This window comes from Populus alba, chromosome 18 (genome assembly GCF_005239225.2).
Source record: "Populus alba chromosome 18, ASM523922v2, whole genome shotgun sequence".
Taxonomy (NCBI): Eukaryota; Viridiplantae; Streptophyta; class Magnoliopsida; order Malpighiales; family Salicaceae; genus Populus; species Populus alba.
In genome coordinates this window covers 11,049,853-11,073,554 of record NC_133301.1, presented here as the reverse complement: position 1 = coordinate 11,073,554, position 23,702 = coordinate 11,049,853, and the positions used below count along the sequence as shown (strand labels likewise).

The following is a 23,702-nucleotide window of genomic DNA, read 5'->3' as shown; positions in this document are numbered from 1 at the left end:
CATCAAAATAATCTAAAAATACCAAAAAAATATTAATTTATTTAAAAATAATAATTTTAATTTTTTTTTAAAAAAACACTTTTAAGACACAAAATCACAAAATCAACATGATTACAAACCAAGCAGCACGCTACTAATATTATAAACATGCACCACCTTTTTTTCTTGTTTTGAACTTCTGTTTGTTTAAGATTACAGAGCTGCATTAAGCCTACAAATATTAATAATACCAACCAGTCTATCGAGAGCCACTAACCTATCGAGGAAGAATCTCCATTGTGCATTTTGAACGGTACATTACATATGAACCTTACCCAAAAGGAAAAAAAAAAAAAAAAAAACCAGTTGCTGTCACCTTATGTAAGTTCTTGCCGGGTCAGAACTACTGGGTACAAGCAAATGCATTAATGGACACCACTTGGTACAGAAGTCCAGACTGGAGCAACATTCGTCAACTGTTATTAGTGACCGAAACAACAATCTCAACTGAGTTTCCGACAAATGATCTCTGTTTTCGGGGTTGAGGGCGTATAATGATTCCTTTGCCACAGCTTCCCATTGTACATACCTTGTGAAAATTAGGTGGCTGAACTTGCCAAAGACAGTTCATGGAGCTCACTCAGCATCCACTCCTCCCCAGTTTGACCACCAAGGACTATAGCCCTTGTCCCTCCAACAACACAGGTACTGTGCCCCCAAGCAAATCTTGGAGGTCGCCCAGGTACATTTAGAATCCTCCATGTAGGTTTCTCGTCAGTAGGATCAAGGAGATAAAGCTGCGAGGCAGAGTGAAGACCTGCAACAGAGCCACCAAAGATCAGGATTCTACCACCAGGAAGGCTCACAGCTACATGATCAAGTCTAGGTGGAGGAGCTATGCCACTAGGGTTTCCAGCACCAGGCATACCACTCCCTGTTACACATCTCCAGCAAGGTTCCTCCTCACTTAGATCCATAGTAAACACGTCACTGGAGCGGAACCGAAGGGGACCGCTCTTAGCCAAACCCCCGAACATCAATATTTTTCTTCCTCCATAAACTGAGAGAGTGTGACCTAGCCGAGATGGTGGGGTCCATGAAACCGGTATCTCCCTCCAGATAGGCTTCTCCATTGACAAATCAAGCAGAAATGTGTCACTGAGAAGTACTCCAGAATCTGCACACCCACCAGAGACAATCAACTTAGTGCCATCAAGGGTGCAGGAACTGTGCCATGATCGTGGAAGTGGAGGGGCCAATCCAGAAATCTCACGCCAAGTCGGAGGCTTGGCATCCAAATCCAAAATAAAGACATCATTCAATAGACCTTGCCTTCCACAACCCCCAAAGACCACCAAATGAGACCCATTAACACAAGAAAGTGTATGTCCCCACCGACCAGGAGGAGGGGAGCTCACATGGACATGTTGCCACTCTGGGTTACTGGAGTTCAGATCCAGGACAAAGGTATCATTCATTGGCTGCATGTTAACACCCTCCCCACCAAAAAGTACAACTCGATTACCAACTGCACAAGCACTGAAATTGCACCTTGAGGGTTCAACAGAACCTCCAACGGTTAGCTTTCTCCATGTTGCTGCTTCAAGAGTTGTCAATTCCCTAGCAAGCCGACCCCAGCCAAGTCTCTTTGCACCAGGCACAGTCTCTAGAACTCGAGTTGTTTCACTACCCCAAGCATTCTGACAGACCATTCTCCAGAGATCCTCATTCTTTGTCAGCTCATAGAGTTGTCTGCAGACAGAACCAATTGAAGCAATATCCCTTGGAGTCAAACGTGAAAGTATCTTAAGAGACAGTACCTCATCACTCAATTGCAGTATCCCACAGATGCCACGGCTAACATTACGATCACCTACTGGGATTGGACGATAGGTGGAAAAACCAGAACGAAACTTATCAGCCAATTTTGAAGACTCCTTTACTGAATAACCAGGCACGGGACCTAGATCAATATTAGCTTCGGTGAAGAACTGGATTCCAATAACATGAGTAATTGTGTCATCCTCCCCATATATAGGAGTAAGCCGCAGCCTGTTCATCAGTGGAGATCCATCTTTTCTGAAGTTTAACAACTCACCTTGGAATTCAATGCCCTCTTCGAGGCATCTTCTTATTTCCGAAACCACTGTGGAGTCAACCAATGGATGCCTTCGTTTGGCAAATGGTCCTCTGCATTGCAAGAAACGGCTGTAACAACAAGCATAGTTTTAGAATAATGAAATAATAGCCAATAATCAATGACAACCATAAAATATCAACATCATAACAACCAAATAAACACATGGGCATGTGCATGACTGTATTCTACCAAACCAATACCCTATGAATGAAAAAAAGAAAATATGAGAAAATAAAGAAGTAAAGCCCTTGTACAACATTCAACTCTAAAATGATAAACACCAACAAAAACAAAAATTGCAGTGTTGCTTTTTTTATTCCCCTCTTGTCCAGTTTTTTTCCATTCACTAGACCAATTTTCACTCTTACCAAATCCAAAACTACAGAGCACATATGGGCATCCTTGAAATTGAGGACAAAGAGCTAATCAAATAATAAACCATCAGATCTCCAGTAAAGCCTCAAGCTGTCAAGACATGGAATGTTTACTTTAAAAAAATTTAATTGGCAAATGAAATACAAACATTTGAGTACAGTATCAACCATTTGTTTGACATAAACCATTTCATAAAGCATCACAGAAATTGGGATCTATACATCTTCCCTGTAACCCATGCCTTTGACACTTAAGACAATGACAACAAAATGTAAAGAGATTAGAGTCCACACATCCGTGTCTCACCACAAAACAAATGCAGGAATTAAGCATAAACTCCACGAAGTTCCAAAAAATGTTCGAATGAAATAAAAATAAAATGAACCTCCCATTTTACTCCCAAAACAAACGCAGGCATAAAGCATAAATTCCACAAAGTTCCAAATAACGTTCGAATGAAATAAAAATAAAATGAATCCTCCAATTTTACTCCTATCAGGGAGATTACTACTTTGGTGCATTGGTATTTTGATTCAATAGGAAATTGTTCATAACTTCACATCAACCATCATCATTCATCAAATTGACCATGTATTGCATAAATTTGAGGAGTTACCTTACTAATAATGGACAGCATGAAAGAAAATAATAACTGCTATCCAATTAAAGAGACAGGTCAGAGGGGGGGAAGTGTTCATTATACTCCTTTACACCTATACTGCCTACAGCAAGTTATGAATTTTGAAATTCTAAAATTCATTATAGAACCACCTGCTCTATCATAAATTCCTTTTACAGCTTCCATAGAAAATCCCTTCAGAAGCCTAAAATGAAGGTGCCCTGGGACAATAAATAAACGCCATTTTGGAAACAAGGTAGCTCTGAAAGGAACTAATATATTCATGGCCTATTTTTATTATATTATGACTATGTTTTCATTCCTGATTTTACTGGATTTGCCTACAGCTAAAGTCCACTGACTCTAACTTTGAAACTATAAAAGTTACAAGCCATTCTTGGTAGCCTCAATCCACTATCAAAGTCCTAATTACCTGCTTCCTAATGGTATTTGTGCACCTAAAGGATAGGGAAAGGTAAGCAATTTATATTTGTCATGTTTCATTCTGTGTAGACTAAAGAGAATTTCAAGCATTATTTTTGTTAATGAATGAATGCCTAGATTTCTTTCATTCCCAACATTTTTTATTCTACATTCCTTCATTCTTGAGCCACTCTTATAATCCTTGTTCTGTTATGAGTAAACAAAATTAACGCAGTGCAGCCCTGGTTTACAAATTTTATTAGTTTATTAAAACTCTTCTCAAAAGTCAAGCCCCACCAACATGGAAGAAAGGTATGAATTAAAATTCCCCATAACAGCACCAAACACTACACCAGGTTACTAATAGCAAAAACATCTAGAACTTGGATCTTTCATGCTTGATTGGATACATTGTGTCTGCTCTTTTCCCTACTACTTGCACTGCACTTCCCTTGGGCATTTTTTCTATTTCGATTAATTATTTTCCTAGTTGAATAGGAAAACAACACAGCAAATATGCTTTAGTGTCTTAACTCGGATGCGCTCCCCAAGATTCCTCCAAATAATTTGTATTAAGCATCAAATTTTCCACCACCAGATCCTCACCTATCCTATCCTATCCTCGTAATATTTAGACTGTAACTACCATGTTCTCCAAATACTAATCTTCAAAATAAAGCATCAGCAGGTCGATTTCTCAAAAATCTCTCTCCTATGTCAAAATTCAGCCCTTCTGAGAAGACAAATTGGTTTTCATACACGTTTAGGTTGATGCAGTTAGCCAGCAATTAAGTGTCTAACCTGGAAGATACTTAAGATTTAATCACTTCATGAAAAAAAAAAAAAAGGTAAAATGCCTCATTATCACCAGCTTCCTTGGACATTTTCAAGCTGTTTCCTCCCATTTCTCAAAAGATTTTAAGAGCTTCAAAAACAGAAAGGCTTCTCAATAACCAACAAAGCATAAAACATACGAACTCGCTAACTATTATTTGCCCCATGTCACCAAAGTCTAAGCTTAAGCACATCAAGTGACAAAAAAAAAAAAAAAAAAAGTAAGAAAAAAATCCTATTTCTTACCCTAAACATCAAAACCCTACGCTCAAACAATTGCCAGCTTCCTTAAACAAGATGATCTAAGTCAATTAAACCTATTGTAAAATAAAATTAATAAAAAGGTATAGAAAACCCTAACACTGAAAAAAGAGAGAACATACCAATTACGGCCAAGAACTTCCTCAGCTCGATAGCCAGTAACCATCTCGAAAACAGTGTTGACATAAATAAGAGGATGGTCAGGTTCAAGAGCATCAGTGACAACAAATCCACAAGGAGCAGTTTGCAGCAAATTCTCGACAGGAAAAGGCAAAGGACCTCCTCCTCCGTCGTTTAACATGAATCCCTCCTCGTCTTCCTCCCCGCTCAGATCCGAATCGCTATCCCACTCCATTTCTTTTCTTTATCCCAATTTATTCAATTATAATAAAATTCCTCCAAACCCCCATGAAATAAAAAACCACAACAATAAAAAATGAAACACCCAAATCAAATGTTTGCAACGTTTAGAATCGAAGAGTTGGGGTATGGTGTTGTGAGGTGAAATGAAATAAGGAGATGGGGAGACAATGAGTGGTGGCTAGTGTTTCAGAAATTTAGCTATCACACCAAAATAAATAAACACTTTGTTTTCGTTTTGTTTTTTTCTTTTTTCTTTTTTCGTTTTGTTTTTCTTTTTTCGTTTGTTGATCTCGAATGTGTGAGTGGTGCGTGCGTGTGGGTTGTTTTTGACATGACAAGTGCGTCTCCGACTGGAAAAAAATCTGGGGGCTTAACCGCTTGCCCACTACGCGAAGCTTTTGGTGTCGTTTTGGGCTGTTTTTTTATCATATTAAAAAAAAAGTTGTCTTAATATTATAAAACCAAAAACTGTGAGCTCATGAGTTTGAAAAACAAAATTAATTGAGCACTTTAAAATGTTCTTTGTAAGCTGAAATCGAATTTAGATTTAAAAGTTTTATGGTTAGGATCTCTTAGAGTATTAATTTGAATTTTAAATAAAATTCAAATCATAAAAAATAAACAAAAATAGATTAGAAAAAAACCATTTTAATTTACTAAAGTAATTTCAAATTAAAAATACCTCTCTTTCTTTTTCTTTTGTATTAAAAAAAAACCTCACAGCACAAACTCACAGGTACACCCATACTGTACAATACAAATCCCAGCTTTATTTTTCTACTTTTGCGGAGACACTGTATTTAAGTACACCAAAGGATATCAATTAATAATTATTATGATTGTTTTTTAAAAGTATTTTTTATTTAAAATAATATTTTTATTTTTAAAAATTATTTTTGATATTAGTACATCAAAATAATAAAACACTAAAAAAATTAATTTGAAGTAAATAAAAAATTAATTTTTTTTTAAAATATAAAAATAAATTTGGTTCATAAATGACCAGTATATTTTATTCTGATTAAAAAAAATAAAACAAAATTAGAATAGATTTCAATCTTGGCCAATTATGGAAATTCTGCTTAAATTTTGATTGGAAGTTTTGGTTCCATTCCTGTCATACTGTTTCAATTAAATGTATAGGGTTTTTTTTTATATTTTTTGTTTCAATAAAAATTATGTTTTTTCTCTCATTTTATCCTTTTATTGTTTTATTATATATTACACTTTATAATTTATTATAATATTTTTATGGTTATCTCAATCTCATTATTCATGTTACAATTTTAACAAGTTAATTAAGTTGACTTGAGTTTTTTTATTTATTTTTTTAATTAATTTTATTTTATCATTCAACATCTTCAATATTTAATTGCTTATAAATTAAGCTTTGTTTTTTTGTTTTGATTTATTTTTAATAAAATTATTTTAATCTTAGAACTTGAATCAAAGGTTTTATAAGTTAACTAAGATAGACCCAGGCTATTTCATTATGTTTTTTTTATATTAAATTTTTTAATTATAAAATTTATTTTTAGATTTACTTTAATTAGAGTTATCATTTCTTAATTGAAAGTAAATAAAATATGAGAGATAGAATATCTTTATCTTATTTTTCATATCCTAATCTTACATTAGAGCTTTTTAATTTCAAACCAAGCATATCCAGAAAAAGGTTGCCCTAAAAATTAATCTACAAATATATTACTTTCTCTTTTTATTAGGGGCAACAATTTGATATAAAAAAATATAATGTTTAGCCTTTACTCATTTCTCTGTAAAATAAAAAAGAAAAAACTCTTTCTTCCAATATGTTTAGCCTTTACTCATTTCTCTGTCATAATTTGGCAAGCCACGGCCCTTCTCTCTCTCTCTTTTTCTTCTTCTTTTGTTCTTGCTGGAAAACAAAGATCAACCCCTCTCCTTTCTCCAAAGTTCATTCAGAAAAGTATGTTAATAATATTCAGTACTTCAAAATGATTTGAAAACGGAAATCACTTTTAAAAAGCACTTTAGCACCGCCATGCAAGCCCAACTAAACACACAGAGCCACCATCCATAATCACCACTACAGCCAAACCAACTCACCTTCCAAACTTGTATCACCATGCATATCCATAATAACTCAGCCACGCCGCCATAACCACCAAACAACATCATTCCAGCCTTCACCACAGTTGATATTAGAACCATTCACCATTCAGAACAACCACTCAAACCAAACTTGGCCACACCTTTCTCGCCAACATCCATGATCTCAAATATCACCATTATTCATTTCCTGATCATCACCATCAACAACAATAGCATAATTCACAACTAGTAGATAACACTAGAAAAAGAAACAACCATGTAGACAAAATGAAAGAAAAACAAAAACAAAGCCCCCTTCGCCTTGATCTCCCTCTATTAAAAGAGGTGGAGCGCCCCGCTGATGTAATGGAAAAACTAAAAAGAGAGTTGTCATTGACATGGTGGGGAGTGAGAAAAAATTTGAAAAAACTAAATATATCGAAAAAACTAAATTGATAAAAAAAAAAAAATTAAATTAACTAATTAAAAAAAAAAAAAAAAATAAATAATCTAACAAAAAATAGCTACTTCAATCAAACTACATAATTTTTGAGTGTGTTTGGTATTGCGGTAATACTTGAGGTTGGTTTGAAAAAATAGGTGTTTGGTTAAAACTGTGGTTGAAATTGAAGTAGTAGAATGTGTTTGAAGAGTGCTTTTAAAATTAAGGTTATAAAATAATTACTATGATTTTACCGATAAATCATATTTAATCATTTTATAATCATTACGAAAAGATAAAAAAAATTATAAAAATATTACATGTATAAAATTCACTCAAAACTAGTTTTTTTTTTTTAAAAAAAATAACACACTAAAACAATAACACACTAAATAAAAAATAAAAAAAATTAAAAAAAAGAAGAAGTCCCGTAGGCAAGTGAACAGTGCAAGAGAATTGCACTGTTCACTATTTTTAAGTGAACAGTGCAATTTCTTGCACTGTTCACATGAACGGTGTACGCAAATACACTGTTCATGTTAATTGCACTGTTCAATGAACAGTGCAATTAACATGAACAGTGAAAAAAAGCATGAAATGGTTGCTTCTCTTTTCCTGCGTTTTTAACGCAGAAATTAAGTGGGGCCCAGTGAACAGTAAATGAATTTTTCCTTAACCAAACGGCTGCGTACTGCGTTTTAAATAAAACGCAGCCGTAGCCGCAGCGTCAAAGGGGCTCTTTGTCCATCTTCTTCCCTTTCAAAAAGAGCCTTCGCTTAATTACTTCTTCAAAATGACTATGGCCAGCATAAACATTTGATAGAAGTGCAAAACGGGGCAAATTTGTTTTTCTTCCGATCTTAATTAATCTCCAGATTTTATTTTTCTTGATATTTTGTGGGGTATTGCTTTTGCTTTTTTTATTATATTGTATTTTGCAACTCTAATTTTGCTTGTATTTAAAATAAAATTTAATCATTTCTTGATCATGTAAACTGTAACAAGTTCCTGAATAATAGAAACTCTTAATTTTAAATCATAAACATGGATATACATGTCATATTTAAACATGTTGTGTGAAATATACTTCATAAATTGCTTGTTTAAAAGGCTGTTTTTTTTTTTTTCATAATATTAATGAATTAATACTTATTTGTTTCAGTGTAAAAGATACTGCTTTGAAGTTCTATTAGCGTGTTTGAAAATGTAGTTGCAGTTGCTTTTCAAAGTGTTTTTCGCTTTAGAAATACATCAAAATTATGTGTTTTTATTTTTTAAAAAAATTATTTTTAAGATCAGCAAATTAAAACAATCCATATATATATATATAAATAATTTTAAAATAAAAAAATATATTTTTTAAAAAGACAGGTTGAAGCGCATTTCTTAAACGCCTCCATATAAAAATTTAGTATCGGCTTGTAGCTCGCTTGCTGCCATGACAGTCTAATTCTTATGAACACGGTTCTATATGGTCCTTCCATTTTTGAATCATTTATAGCATTAATTTTGCTACTCTTTTCAAGGAACCATAATTTCACCTGAATTTCAAGCTGCTGAAGAGGGAAAATGTTGTTTAACAAATTAAGTACATTCTTAACTTATTTGATTATTTATACAAAGTAACATAACCATATAAAAAAGGTAACGGTGAGAGTTTTAAAGGTTTTGCTGGGATATTGGATTCATGGACTCTTAAGAGTTTTAATAGGCTATGGGCCAAACAATCCTATGAATATTTAAACTGGTTTGGGTTTGATTTCAGTTTTAAATTTTAAAAATAATAATTTTAATTTAATTAATTTTTTATATAAAAATCAAACCAACCAAAATGATACACGTCCTTCAATGAGCTAAGCAGTAACAAAACTCATGGACCCACACAACGAAATTAGTAATGACATGTAAGCCTATAGATCACTATTTCAACTGAGTTCCAGTGACCGGCAAGGTGCTTCCATCCCCTGATTTTATTTTATATTACTAATATTTGCTACATTTCTTAATTTAAGCGTATTTGTAATGTTGGGATATATTTGTCGTTGACGATTCATAATGCCCCAGGGATCAAAGATTGTCATGGGAATTTGATGAGTGATAATTTTGTGCTCAACGCTCGTGATGAGATTGGGAGGATGGGATGCATTGATTTTTACATTATCCAAGACATAATAACAGTTTGGGCATGATGTGATGTGAAATTTTGATTTGTTTGCGTGTTGTTTTTGTGTTTTGTTATTGTTTAGGTGAGACCATTTGGTAGTGAGTTTGAATCTCTGTTTGCTGAAATTTTGATTTTTTTTTTTTGCTAAAATTGAGTTCGGTTTGTACCTTTTAGATCGTTTTGATGTGCTGATATTAAAAATGATTTTTAAAAAATAAAAAAAAATTATTGGCATGTATTTCGGCACGAAAAGCTATTTGAAAAGCAACCGCTACCACACTGCCAAACACACTCTTTGAATACGGATCGTGTTTGAATTTTCATGTTAAATATGAAATTGTATGCACTTTAATTAATTATAATGTTTTTTTTTGTCGTGTAGCATGAAAAAAAATCATGTTTTTTTAGTTTTGAAATTTAATTTTAAAATTCCAAGCATGTTGTTGTAATTAATTATCATAAGTGTTTAGTTATTAAAAGTTAAAAATTATTTAATCTAAATATTTAAATTGTTAGGTAAGATTTTAAGATATAATTTATATTATTCTCTAATACATCATCTTAAGTAAATAAAATTTGGGCTTGACACTTGCACATGTTTACATTATCTTGTATTTGATTTATATCAAATAAATAGCAATGATAAGATTTGAACTCGTCACTGTTTAGTTATCAAAGTTCTGATACCGTATCAGAAAATTATCTCAACCCAATAGCTTAAATTGTTAAGTAAGTTTTCAAAAATATAATTTATATTATTCTCATAATTTTAAATATATGAAATTGTATGCACTTTAATTATAATGTTTTTTTGTTATGTTTATAGAAATATTGTGTTTTTTAGCTTTGAAAATTGGTTTTAAAATTTCCAGCATGTTGTTATATTTAATTATCATTGTTTCGTATATAATTTATTTTTCATATTAAATCTGAGTTAAGTTTATATTTTGACCTCAAGCTAATTGAATCAAAGTTGTGTGCACGTTTTATTCCTATTGTTTTTTATGTTTATTTAAATCTTGTGCTCTTTTATGCCAATAATGTAATCATGATTTTTTGTTTATTTTTTTCTTCTAATAGCCCTGTTTGTTTTTGTATTTTAAAAGTTTTTTTGGAAAAATTTTAAATTTTTTTAATTTTTTTGGTTTGCTTCAAATTAATTTTTTTTTTGTATTTTCAAATCATTTTGATGCGTTAATATTAAAAATAATTTTTTTTTTAAAAAAAAAACATTATCATTTAATACTTTTTTGAATGAAAAGTATTTTAAAAAAACAATTACAATCACACTAAAAAAAAAAATTTCCATGATGACTTTAGTTTTCATACCAGACTAATTATATTTTTTTGTATTGAGTGTGATTAATTTTATGATAATTTTAACTTTTGTGTGAAATCCTTTATTTTGGGTCTTAAAATCTAGTTTATATATATATACACGCATCCAAAAAAATCTTATCGATTGCTTGGCTATTCAAAAATCATTATCATTGATTTGTTGCCACTCAAATGTTTATATCCCTCGGTTAGCATCCTCCTTTGTTTCTATGTTAATCGATAATTACATGATTGATAAATAAATAGATAATGCATTGTTTTATTTTATTTTATTCTAATTAAATTTTTTTTCTTTTATTTTGATTTGTGTACCGAGATTTTCTTGTTTGAAGGTACCCCAACAATGCCTTTATGAGTTGCTTTTACGGTTTTCCATCCAGCCACTGCTTAATTGGTTAGCGTAATTCTCAACGTTGCATGCTATTTTATTTGATTTTACTTACTTATACTAAAGGAGCTATGTTGTAGGTTCTTAAAATATAAATGACTAAGTTATATTTATGTTAAAAATTAAGGACCCAATAAAATAAAATCACTAGTACATAGTTGTCTTTGAAAAGACACATAAACTAGATAAATGATTCATGTTATGCCACATGTTGCACAAAAAATATCTTAACATAAAAAATAAATATTTTGATTGCGGGCATTTTTTTGGTAGCCAATGGGTTAACCTATAAGTATTTCGATCCAATTTCTTACTTAACTAGAGTTTCACATTAAAATCATGTGGAAAATCACTAGTATATAGTTGTCTTTGAAAAGACACCTAAACTAGATAAGTGATTCATGTTATGCCGCATGTCGCACAAAAAACATCTTAACATAAAAAATAAATATTTAGGTTATGGAATTTTTTTGGTAACCAATGGGTTAACCTATAAGTATTTTGATCTAATTCCTTACTTAACTAGAGTTTCACATTAAAATCATGTGAGAAATCCCTATACATAGTTGTCTTTGAAAAGACACCTAAATTAGATAAGTGATTCATGTTATGCTACATGTTGTACAAAAAAATATATTAACATAAAAAATAAATATTTAGGTTGTGGGAATTTTTTGGTAGCCAATGAGTTAACCTATAAGTATTTTGATCAAATTCCTTACTTAACTAGAGTTTCACATTAAGATCATGTGGGAACTGTCCCAACATGATACAATCAACCTAGTAATTTCAAAAATAATTTGAACTATCATAAAAAAAAAAACATGGCATGACATTTACTAAATTTCAATATATTATTATTCTTTAAAAAAATATATTAAGATAGCAATATATTGGATTGACTTGAGTTTCACGACCTATCTTGCCAGATTTGTGATTTGAGTTATGGACTCTATCAAGTTAAAACAAGTTTTAAATTATTTTTTTTATTTAATTATATGAGAAAAAATCACTAGCAAAAGTTTAGTTAAGATCGTCAATCTTAACTAAAATAAATTATGAAACCAATTTTCAAGTAACCTAAGCCAACCCCCTAAATCCATGACACAGTTCATGGACTCGACTGAGTTTAATTATATTTTTTAAAAACTATTTTCTATTTAATTATATAATACATACTTGCAAAATTGAGCACTAGTCTGAATAAGATGTTTGTTTAACACCATAATAACCTCATAAAAAATAAATAAAAACAAATTAAGAAACTCAATTTTCAACTACCCCAAGTTAACCCATCAAAGTCACAATTTGGGTTGTGGACTCCTTTACTTTTAACAACTTTTTTTTTTAAAAAAACTACACTTTATCTTATTATTTTACAAAAAATAAAATAAAATTAATGCTTGTAAAATTAACATCAACTAAATGCTATGAAGTTTGTTTGAGACTATGATAAATCTCTAAAAAAATAAATTATGAAGTCAATTCAAAATCAACAAAATATTAAAGGATAAAATTAAAAAAAAAACAACTTTAAAGGTTGAAATTAACAAAAATAATCAAAGGAAAAAGATCATGCGCGAGGGCTTAAGCATTTTAAAAAATGTCCAAACATGTATATCTGGGACTTATGTAATTTTTTTTTAAACAACAAGTCATTCGTCTCTTTTTTAAAATAAAAAACAGCAAACAATGTATCACATGCTATATAAGATTCTAGCAATAAGAGGTGGTTGGACAATCAACTTCAAGGGGTAAAAAATTCCTTTTCAATTTAAAACACCAAAGAAACACCAAATGGGCCATAAAAGTCCATTTATGGTATTAAATCAAAATTTAATCAATTAAAAACAAAAAACTAACTCAGATCCAAAAAGGTTTTTGAGATCATATCTACTTTTTTATGCAAAATAAAAGAAAGAAAAACTTAAATAGAACTCTTCTTGTTGAATAAAACTCATTAATATAAAAAACAACAAGTTTTGTCATTGAAAAGTAATTATTTGTCAATTTTCTCCTTTTTCATTGTAATTTGACAACTCTATATCCTTTTTCAAACTTGCAAAATAAAATGTGAGTAAAATAAAATCTTATACCAAGCTATATAATTTACAAACTAAAGGGACCGAAAAAGAAATTTGATAAGATCCCAAAGGCAAAAGGTGCCATCACAATTTTTTTTAAAAAACCTCCTAATTTATGTTATTTCAATTTTGATCTTCTTGTCTTTAATTTCTCTTAAACAATAAAATTGGATTATTTTTTTTATGAAAACAAGTATCAATTTATTAATTTTAAATTTCAATCAACACAAACATAGAAGGATCAAGTTAAAAATAAAAGAAAAGGTTGAGGATCAAAGATAAAAAAGAATCAAAATTAATATTATATTTTTCTCAAAAACAAAAGGCTTGTTATTATTTATTTGTTTTAATTTTAGTTTTTTTATTTTTAATATTTTATATACAATAAACTCAAATTCTTTTTTGTTAAATAGAGCACCGGTGTTTTTAGTGGAGAAAGGAGAATAAATAAACAAATGACCGTTGTGAAAAAAACAAAAAGGTAAAACAATGTGCAAATCCAGACAAGCCACGTAAAACAAACCCCGATGGGTAATAGTTTTTGTTTAATTAATACCGGCAACAAGTACTTTCGAAACTGACCCACTCGCGGTTCAGCTGGAGTGCGGGACAGATATTTTCATTTCCCCAGCTGCGTGCGAACGAGCGTAGTCGTGCTTCAGTCGTTCGTTGCTAAAAGAATATTAAAGGACGGTTTGTTTTTGAATTTGAAAAACATTTAAATTTTTTTATGTTTTTATTTATTTTAAATTAATATATTTTTTTATACTTTTATATCATTATAATATATTAATATTAAAAATAATTTTTTAAAATTAAAAAAATATTATTTTAATATATTTTTAAATAAAAAATACTTTTAATTTTGATTGATTACTACGTCTGTCTGCCTTCCAAGCAGTATCTTTCGGAGCCAAAAGAAAAACAACTGAGAGTCCACTTCTTGATTGACTAAGGAATTGTTAAAAAAATGGAGTCTTTGCTTCCTGGGTCCTTTCCTCAGCTTTCCTCTTCACTTACTTCTGGTATTTGTTTCTTTTTTCTCGTTTGATTAACATCTCTGTTCAGTACTTTAATATATCCAGGTCGCTTTTTTTTTCTTCATTTTTCTGCTTTGTTTTATTTGGGCTCATTTATTTTTCCCTCTTTTATTTATTTATTTATTTATATCTGATATTGCATGCAATTATTAATTGATTGATAGGTGGGAATTACTTGGGCGAGACCAAATTCAAAGTGGGTCATTCTCCAAGTATGTTTTTGCCTACTTCCTATTTTTGTTTTTGCTCTTAATATTGTTGGTAATGGTATGGCTTCTCTCTGCAAAATCTGGTTGTTTTCCTTTTCTTTTTTATTCTGCTCTGACCTCTGCTGATTTATAACTGCTTGTGCTGGTTTTGGATCAGAGTTTAATTCAATTTGGGGTAAAAAACAATTGAACTGACAATACTTGAAAACCCATAATTTGCTGATCCGTTTGAATAAAAACTACTAAAAATGGTAAAACAAACGGTGATTGTTTAAGTTTCTTGTCCTTCAGTGCAAGCTTATTAATTACTATAACATTTTTATGCGGTGCCTTTGTTGTGAAAATGGGGTCATTTTATCTTAGTTACAAATCGTTGAGCAAGGGATCCATAGTTTATTAATTATCATATGCAACATGCCACCTCTTGAATTATTCAACTTTTAGTGTGATTGTTTTTATAAATATGACAAAGTTCATGAATTCTCGTAGAATAGCTTATTTTGATAATTAGATATTCCTTTGCTCATAAAATTTAGTTCCAGGGTGGGATTATGGTTCTGCATTTGTGTTTCAAAAATGGATTGTTCTTTTAGTTCATGTTGATTGTTTCCAGCTCTCTGATTTCAACAATTTTACATCTAATTACATACTCACTTTGCTTCTATATAACCACAATTCCCAATTGTTCTGATTGTCGGTATAACTGGTTCTATAGGAGAAGTTCAAGTTCACAGGTGCAGAGCAAGGAAGATCCTAGAAAGACAGTGTGTTGTTAGGTTTCAGCGGCATCATAGGGGATGTACTGTGAAAAAATCTACAATTTACCAGGAAAATAATGCTAAGTTCTTAGTGCATGCTGCCTCTGGACAACCTTTTGAATCTGAGTCTGGAGCTTATAATCCTGAGAGTACTTCAAAATCTGTCAAAAATGCATTAGATGCTTTCTACAGATTTTCACGGCCTCACACTGTTATAGGCACAGTTAAGTCAAAGTTTGTCATATAAATTCAACAAAAGTTTAATGATCATTGTATGCCATTTCCAACTTCTAAAGTTTTTGTAAAGATCACCATGTAATTGATGTTTATGAATCTGATTTTTTCTCTCGCATTTTCCAGTCAAAAGAAAAAGAATTGTTCACCTTTACTTCTCTGTCAACAGGCTTTGAGCATCTTATCAGTTTCTCTCCTTGCAATTGAGAATCTCTCGGATATTTCTCCACTGTTTTTCACAGGGGTGTTGGAGGTAATGCCCAAAGATTTCAAGTTAATTTAAAGAGTTCATTAATTGGCTGAAATAATTAATATCACCATCATTTATTTAATAATTATTTTGGTATTTCAGGCTGTGGCTGCTGCTCTCATGATGAATATTTATATTGTGGGTTTAAATCAGTTGACTGACATCGAAATAGACAAGGTAGCTTTTCTTAGTAAATCATTGTAATAAATTAAAAACAAAAGGAATGGGAATTTTCCAACTAATAACTGAAGACTCAGTGGGCTGCAAGGATCAGTTATTTGTTGACTTCAAAGATCTTCTCTTGACTTTCTACCAAATTTATCAAATAGTCTCTTTTTTTTCCTTTCCTTTTTGAGAAGTGATCAGATAGTTTAGTGGTCTTTAAATATTAGTTCAGCAGTAGAAATGCCTGCAAAGTTTGCTTCCGGCAATTTGATTGACCCTGTCTGGCTAAATTATGTTGAACTGTCATTATTGAATTTGCTCAACTTTATGTCTAGGTAGCTTGAATAACTTTACGAAAATAGATAAGTAGATAGGTTTATTTGGATTTCCATTGCTATATGTGTACTGTATGTTTCATTGCAGGTTAACAAGCCATATCTTCCATTGGCGTCGGGGGAGTATTCCATAAGTACTGGTGTGATGATTGTTACAACTTTCTCTATCATGGTATATATATTCAAGAATATTCTTATTGGTTGATTGTTACATGCTTATAGTTGTGGATAATTCTTAAATTCTTATGATTGCATAAAAATGTAATATAGCATTGTCTTCTCTGTATCTGTCTGCTCAAAATTACCCTAAGAAATTAGTGACTAGCTCCTGTAATCGTGGTTAGAAAATCTCAAGCTAGCAAGCGGAGAGACCCATAACATGCACTACAAGGCTGTGCCAACTCAACCATTGCCTCAATATGCTGTTTGAGAATTGATTGCAATATTATTCGCAGTTGCAGAACAGGGTGGTGGTGATTATATGCCTTCATCTGCAAACCAGTTTTTCAAAATTGTAGTGGTTTCTTTTGAAATATCATAATTTATTTGTATTTTTGTTTCTTCTTTCTTGTCGATGGATCTAGTATGAATAGTAAATGAAACTTGGGGAATGTTATTAGATGGTCCATGATTTGTAGTAAAATACTGTGTATTTGTAAATCATCCATTATAGCAGGTGGAGTTTCTCTTTCCACATTTAGAATACTCATTGACTTTATTTGGATTGTGGATTCCAATGAAAAAACGTTAATTACTCCTTTTTCCAGAGTTTTTGGCTTGGATGGGTTGTAGGTTCGTGGCCGTTATTTTGGGCTCTTTTCATCAGTTTTGTTCTTGGAACAGCATATTCAATCAATGTGAGTTGATCGAACTACCACTACAAATGCTTGTGCACATATGCAAGCACACCTTTAATTTCATGCATGCTTGTATATTCTTTTCTGCTATTATTTCTTTTATTGGAATTAAGGGGTCAAACATTAAATAGCTGTCTTTTGTGTATCATGCATTCTGCAGCACTTGTTTCTTGCTTACTATATAAAAATTTTGCAGTTTTGCATTGGTGAACTGTGCATGGAGGCATCATGTCATTTTAGTGATGTAATTGAGCTAGCTGATGGCATCAGATGTCACTTTTGTCTGTATATCACTTTCATTTCAAGAAATAAGGTTTCGCTCCGGGTTAAGTTCAATTAGCATTCATATTTTGGAACTTAATGGCTTTGCAGATTATGTTTTCTGATGGTGCTTACTGGATCTTTTATTACATCAGTTTCTGGTCACAATTTTGGAAGATTCAGTCTTGGTTTAAATGATGACGTGTTGCATGGTTGGTTTCTAATTGAATGGTCATTGTATCTTTGTGTTATTTCAGCTGCCACTGTTGAGATGGAAAAGGTTTGCGTTCGTTGCAGCAGTGTGCATCCTAGCTGTTAGGGCAGTGATTGTTCAACTTGCCTTTTATCTGCATATGCAGGTACTTCTTTCCTAAGCATATGAATAGTAACTAGAAAGATATTGAGTACATAAAATTAAGGGCCTCCAAAACACCATTACTGGGCTCTTCCCTGCAGAACACTATGTGGCACTTTTTGTTGTGTTGGTGCTTTAGACTGTTCTGACTGGAATGTAATGAAAATGATCATCGTTGTTGTATTAAGCAATTTTCTGACATATATGAGTGTGGAAGCTTTTAACTTTGGAGTCTTGATACACAGCCACTAACATGTTAAGAGCCTAATTATTACTGTGCTGACAATTTCCAGACCCATGTGTATGGAAGACCACCTGTCTTTTCAAGACCTCTAATTTTTGCAACTGCATTTATGAGCTTCTTCTCAGTTGTTATAGCACTATTCAAGGTAAATGGGATTTATTATTTATTTCTAATTTCAGTAATAATGGAGGAGTAGAGGCAGACAATTTTGAAGTTAGCTGTTTGTCAATAAACATGTTCCTGTAAATTAAAGAGATCTATTTTCACCTTGTATGGGCAGGACATACCTGATATTGAAGGAGATAAGATTTTTGGCATTCGGTCTTTTACAGTGCGTTTGGGACAAAACCGGGTCAGTTTAGAACATCTTATACATTTTTGAAATGTAAAACTCCTAGTAAACTTTGTTTTTACTAATGCTTCTTAGCTGTACTTGTTTTCCCTTGCTCAGGTATTTTGGACCTGCATTTCATTACTTGAAATTGCTTATGCTGTTGCCATTTTGGTTGGAGCAGCATCTTCCTATACTTGGAGCAAATATATCACGGTAGTGCTCTTGCTTCTTTATTTATAAAGCTGACATTTGTGAGCATGTACAGATTTTCTTTCTTTTAGAGTACATTCAGTGATATACTTTCTTCCTTATTTTGTTTTTGAAGTGGAAAATTAAGTGTAAAAAAATGACTAAAGTGTTGGAACACATGTCAGCTGAAATGATTACATAAATCTTTATTGTTAAGTATAAATCTAAGTTATAACTGGCCTTCCATGTGAGTTCCGAGACCCTGCATTTTTTAAATTCCTGTAACGATGGCTTCCTTTACAAAATGGAAAAATCTGAAGCATTTAGAAACACTTAGTCCAACATGGATTAGTACTGACTCTAAGATAATAAAAACTGTTGATTAACAAGGAGATCTAATTTACATCTTGTCATAAACTTGAATGGGAATGAGGGGTGAGGGGGGATTTCATATACTGAGTGGTCTGAGATCTTCAATCGGGATGTTGGCTGGATGCATGTATTATTTATAGTTTCATAAAAAGAATGATGAAATTTTTTTCTTACTTCCACTGTTACTCATGCTTTGCTTTATACTCGCATTACATTTGGCTAGATATTGGGTCATGGCATCCTGGCTTCAATATTGTGGAACCGTGCCAAATCTGTTGATCTGAAGAGCAAAGCTTCAATAACTTCCTGCTACATGTTTATTTGGAAGGTAACCATCTACTTTAGATTATGAATTCAACATTGCAGGAAGAATGTGTAAAAACAGACTACCCTATAAAACTGTTCAATGTCCCTCCAAATAAATCAATGAATAGATAACATGTTTATTTAGCGTGTAATGCTTCTCAATTGCATGATTTCTGTTATATATTTTTTTCTTATCATCTCAAACTTCAGCTAGGTAGTTATATTTGCATCAATCATGTAACAACTTGTTTGGAACCAATGTGAAATTGAATTCAATTCCACATGTGATCTGAATTCAATTGATAACTTATTACAATTCTTATGTTTGGAATAAAATACTGAATCACATAATTGAATTTAATTATACTATTTGGAATACTAGTGGAATTAAATTGAATTAGCAATCTTGACTATTCTGCCTTTAATTCAAAATTGCATGGTATATCTTCTCAGTGAATAATTTGTTTATAAAAAAAATATCACATTGAGCTCCCTCATGCTAGCATTCAGCATGGAGCTTTTTCCAAGCTATGCCCTTAACTTATATTCAATAGAACTAGAAGGTTAATTGTTTATATTTTGTATTGTAAAGGACATGTTTAGTTGTCTACTATCCCACCCTCTCCCTCAATGAAATTTTCTTCCTTTAGCGGAGAAAAAGAGATGCCATAGAATAAACATGTACAATATAGAAAAAAAAATAAAAGAAAAGGACTTAACTTGCAATTATCCATGTTAATTGTCAAACAAAGTAGAGAGCAGTACTTTGAAACCCATTGAACTATGATCATGCCAACTGTTATGCTCTGAGCAACAAGAAGCATCCACCATTCTCCATTTCCCCATAGAGAAAAATTGCTTTCATCAAATACAAGAGTAGTTACCTATTAAATACACTGTAAATAGGTGTCTGGAAAATCATATTATTAGGTAGGAGAAGGTAACATAGATGTTCAATTTAAAGTAAAAAGAAGTTTTTGTTGAAAAAAATAAAAAGAGGGTAATTTTGGAATAGTATTTTCAATGTTAATTTTAAGAGGAATTGATTTACAAATTAGAGGGTCTCCCCTCTGATTTACTTTTGTCTATTTTTTATGATTTGAATTTCATTTGGAATTCAAATCTATACATCAAAAGGGTTCCAAACACAAGAATTGATTTAAGCCTTAGAATTGAATTCAATTCCAAAGATTCCAAACAATCTTACGTTCGTTTTTTGTAAAGAGTTCAATCTTTCTGTACTAAGAAAAGTTGTCCAACTTTTTATTCTTATTCATCATTGGCCAGCAAGTTTGAATTCAAAATCTAACAAACATGCTCCTTCATTGCTATCTGATCTGATTGAGTCTGCATAAAAATCTGGAAATCAGCATTTGATCTTGGTTGCTATTATCTCTTTCCCATTACTTTCCCCCCCCCCATCTTTTGGATAGGATTGTAGTATAAACTTGGAGAAATATCACAAATAATTAATCATAATGTTGGCTAGTCTAGTCTACACAGAGCTTGTTTAGGCTGGTCCAAATTAGAGATAGAACATGCCTGGGTGCTGATGGATCATTCTATTTATATCAAGAGTGAATTGGCAGACTACACAAGCTTTACATCTTTACACAGTGATTAATCTGTTTCTCCGAACTCAATAAATTGGTGTCTCATTCTAACACGAAGTGTTCCTCTTGCAGCTGTTTTATGCCGAATACTTGCTCATCCCGCTTGTAAGATGATTATTACCGAGCACTCTAGAAAGTGGATCCATAAATTCTTGACAATTATGCTCTGTCCGAACGAAACTTGAAGATTCTGCAAGGTATTGCACGGCCTGGATTCTTCTGATAAATTGTGAAATGGAAGTTTAACGTGGTTAGAAAATCGGTGCAGGAATGGTATCATGCAATGATAGCAGCATGCTGTTGCATTCTTGATCACGTAATAACGTAAGATCTTCAATTTAGTTACAATCGATCTTGAGTTGTGCTTTGGCTCTCACTTGATTTGGAGCGAGGACTCCATGGAATAAATAGTTATGAGATGTTTAAATGGCCTCTACCATCCCGAATTCAAAGAGTCCAACGTGTTTCTAGATATCTATGTCTTCCATTATCCTGCAAATGTGCTATTTCGTTCGCGATCAGAGAGGAGATCTAGGCCTCCTTTGAAAAGTGAATTATTATTATTATTTTTTGTGTTTGAAAAATACTGATTGAAATAGTAAAAATTTTAAAATAGTAATTTTATTTATTTATTTTTATCAAATATTTTTTTTGGTGCTGGGAGAATATTGGCTGAAAATAAATTTCTTTTTTATGATATTCTATTTTTATAACACAATTTATATGATTTAAAATGTATGATTATTGTATAATATAACTTATTTTGTATTCTAGTATATTTTTTTTAGCAATATTATCGAATTTAAAGTATTATATGCACAAATATATCGAATTAATATCCATTTATATTGCATATTAACATATCCAAATATATTAGTAATTTTTTTTAAAAAAAATATTATATTTTAAAGTATTTATTAACATGTTATTGAAATGTTGTGCCACTTTAGTTTTTTAATCCATCGTGTAAAGTATTTTTTTGCTATTTTAAAACACTCTTTTTCCATCTAAAGTTTATGTTTTTCTTCAACTAAAAATAAGAAATTAAGAAAAGTGCTTTTAAAAAAAACACTTTTCAACAAACAAACAAGATGCAAAGTATTTGAACTATACCAAAGTGCTTACAAGTTGACAAGCTTCTTACCATGTTTCTAAACCCTATTTATTGTTAAATTGAACTCTTGTTGTTATGACTTGATTTTGACTCTTTTTTTTTTCCAAGCATATTTCAAAATAAAATAAAATGGGGAGGATTAGTGAGTGGAATGAAAAGGAAAAAAAAGAAAAAAAGGAGACCCCAAAATAAAGTTGAGAAGGATGAGGAGTAATAAAAAAAATCATAATAATTTAAAAATTAAAAATTTGAAGGAAAAAAAGACAAACAGAATTTAAAAATCTAAAAATAAACACTACATATAGTCCAAAATAGGGAGGGAGAGAAGTTAGATAGAGAAAATTTTTTTAAAAAAAGGAAGAGAAAATTCACGAGAGAGAGAGAGAGCAGAGAATCAGATAAAAAAAAGAAGAAGGTCCAAGTGACCTGGAAAAAAAAAAAAGAGATAAATTAAAACCCTAGCTTTATCATTTTCTTCCCCACTCATAGCCGCCCTTCACCAGCAATCACCCCCGCCAGCCACTCATAAAATTGTCTTTCGCCAGCCACCAGCTCCTGCAGTCCACGTCTCTCTCCACTCCATGTTGTTTTCCTTTTTAGCTTGCGGTCGTGTTTGTTTTTTTGTATTGTCATGTATCTTTTTATTTATTTTATTTTATTTTATTTTTCATGATGTATGATTTTTGTGTGATTTTTTTTTGTCAGAAAAAAATTACAACAAAAGTTTTCAATAATTATTTTTACAAGTTATAGTTATGAATCCCGACTCGAGATTGATAAGGCTTAGAAACTAGGTTTTGGACATAGTTATCAAATTCAATCTGAAAGTTGTTTCGGTCAAAAGATCGGGTCCCGGATTTCTTGGGTCAATTTAGAAAATTTTTTAAAAAATATTTAAAGTTTTAATATTTCATATAAAAAAATTAAGAAACAATTCATGTGAATATAAGAATATATATGTTATAAATAATGAAGTTTAAAAGAATATTTAATTTTTTTTTTATCCTACATTGAAAAGATATTATGTTATTCTTTTAAGTTGAAGTATTTAAACAAAATTTTTTTTTATGTCATATTAAAAAAATATTATTTTTTTCTTGTGAATATAGAGTACATATATTAAAGGGTTTCAACTCTTACATTAAAAAAAATAAAATATTTTTCTAGTATTTATATAATGAATTTAAAATAAAAATAAAAAAATTTAGAGGTATTGTAACAGATTTGTTTTTATGCGCATTAAAGGGTATTGTAACAAAAAATTTTATTCAACATTAAGAAAACAATTTTTTTTTTTTCTTTAACTCGCGGATACATCACATGAGACCCTTGTAAAGAAGAAGAAAAAAAAGAAATCATATTCATTGATTCACATGTACTGTAACAACACAAACTTTTACTTCAATTGTCGTGTACTTTTAAAGGATTTATTAATCCATTTCATTTCCCTATTCATAGCTTATGCCTTAGAATAACCACACATATTTACCCAATCCAATACCTTTCGATCGACCTTATCTTAATAATAGGATTTATTATCTCAATTCCATAATCATTGCTTTTTACTTTACTCAAAAATCATA

General features: G+C 31.3%; 2 protein-coding genes across 3 annotated transcripts; one reads left to right on the top strand and one right to left on the bottom strand.

The window, feature by feature from the left end:
* Positions 1-108: 108 nt before the first annotated feature.
* LOC118051582 (adagio protein 1) lies at positions 109-5,311 on the bottom strand. The gene is made up of 2 exons (XM_035062250.2): positions 4,754-5,311; positions 109-2,187 (listed from the first exon to the last, which is right to left on the bottom strand). Exons 1-2 carry the CDS (start codon positions 4,984-4,986, stop codon positions 579-581), a joined length of 1,842 nt encoding a protein of 613 aa, XP_034918141.1. The 5' UTR covers positions 4,987-5,311; the 3' UTR covers positions 109-578.
* A 9,036-nt stretch (positions 5,312-14,347) lies between these two features.
* On the top strand, positions 14,348-21,432 carry LOC118051583 (homogentisate phytyltransferase 1, chloroplastic). Of its 2 annotated transcripts, XR_004688059.2 has the most exons (14): positions 14,348-14,508; positions 14,688-14,735; positions 15,448-15,713; positions 15,894-15,977; positions 16,077-16,151; positions 16,563-16,646; positions 17,242-17,331; positions 17,850-17,951; positions 18,241-18,336; positions 18,472-18,543; positions 18,643-18,738; positions 19,310-19,414; positions 21,078-21,202; positions 21,274-21,432. XR_004688059.2 is itself a non-coding variant. In XM_035062251.2 (13 exons), exons 1-13 carry the CDS (start codon positions 14,454-14,456, stop codon positions 21,117-21,119), a joined length of 1,215 nt encoding a protein of 404 aa, XP_034918142.1. In that variant the 5' UTR covers positions 14,348-14,453; the 3' UTR covers positions 21,120-21,432. The 2 variants fall into 2 exon arrangements, 1 of the variants encoding a protein (XP_034918142.1); XM_035062251.2 differs by having other exon boundaries at positions 21,078-21,432.
* Positions 21,433-23,702: the final 2,270 nt, after the last annotated feature.

Coding starts and splice junctions, on each gene's coding strand:
- LOC118051582 (XM_035062250.2), bottom strand. CDS start 4,986: ATGGAGTGGGATAGCGATTCGGATCTGAGCGGGGAGGAAGACGAGGAG. Junction 2,188..4,753: donor GAAGTTCTTGGCCGTAATTG/GTATGTTCTCTC, acceptor TTGTTGTTACAG/CCGTTTCTTGCAATGCAGAG.
- LOC118051583 (XM_035062251.2), top strand. CDS start 14,454: ATGGAGTCTTTGCTTCCTGGGTCCTTTCCTCAGCTTTCCTCTTCACTT. Junction 14,509..14,687: donor TTCCTCTTCACTTACTTCTG/GTATTTGTTTCT, acceptor ATTGATTGATAG/GTGGGAATTACTTGGGCGAG. Junction 18,544..18,642: donor TGCGTTTGGGACAAAACCGG/GTCAGTTTAGAA, acceptor TCCCTTGCTCAG/GTATTTTGGACCTGCATTTC.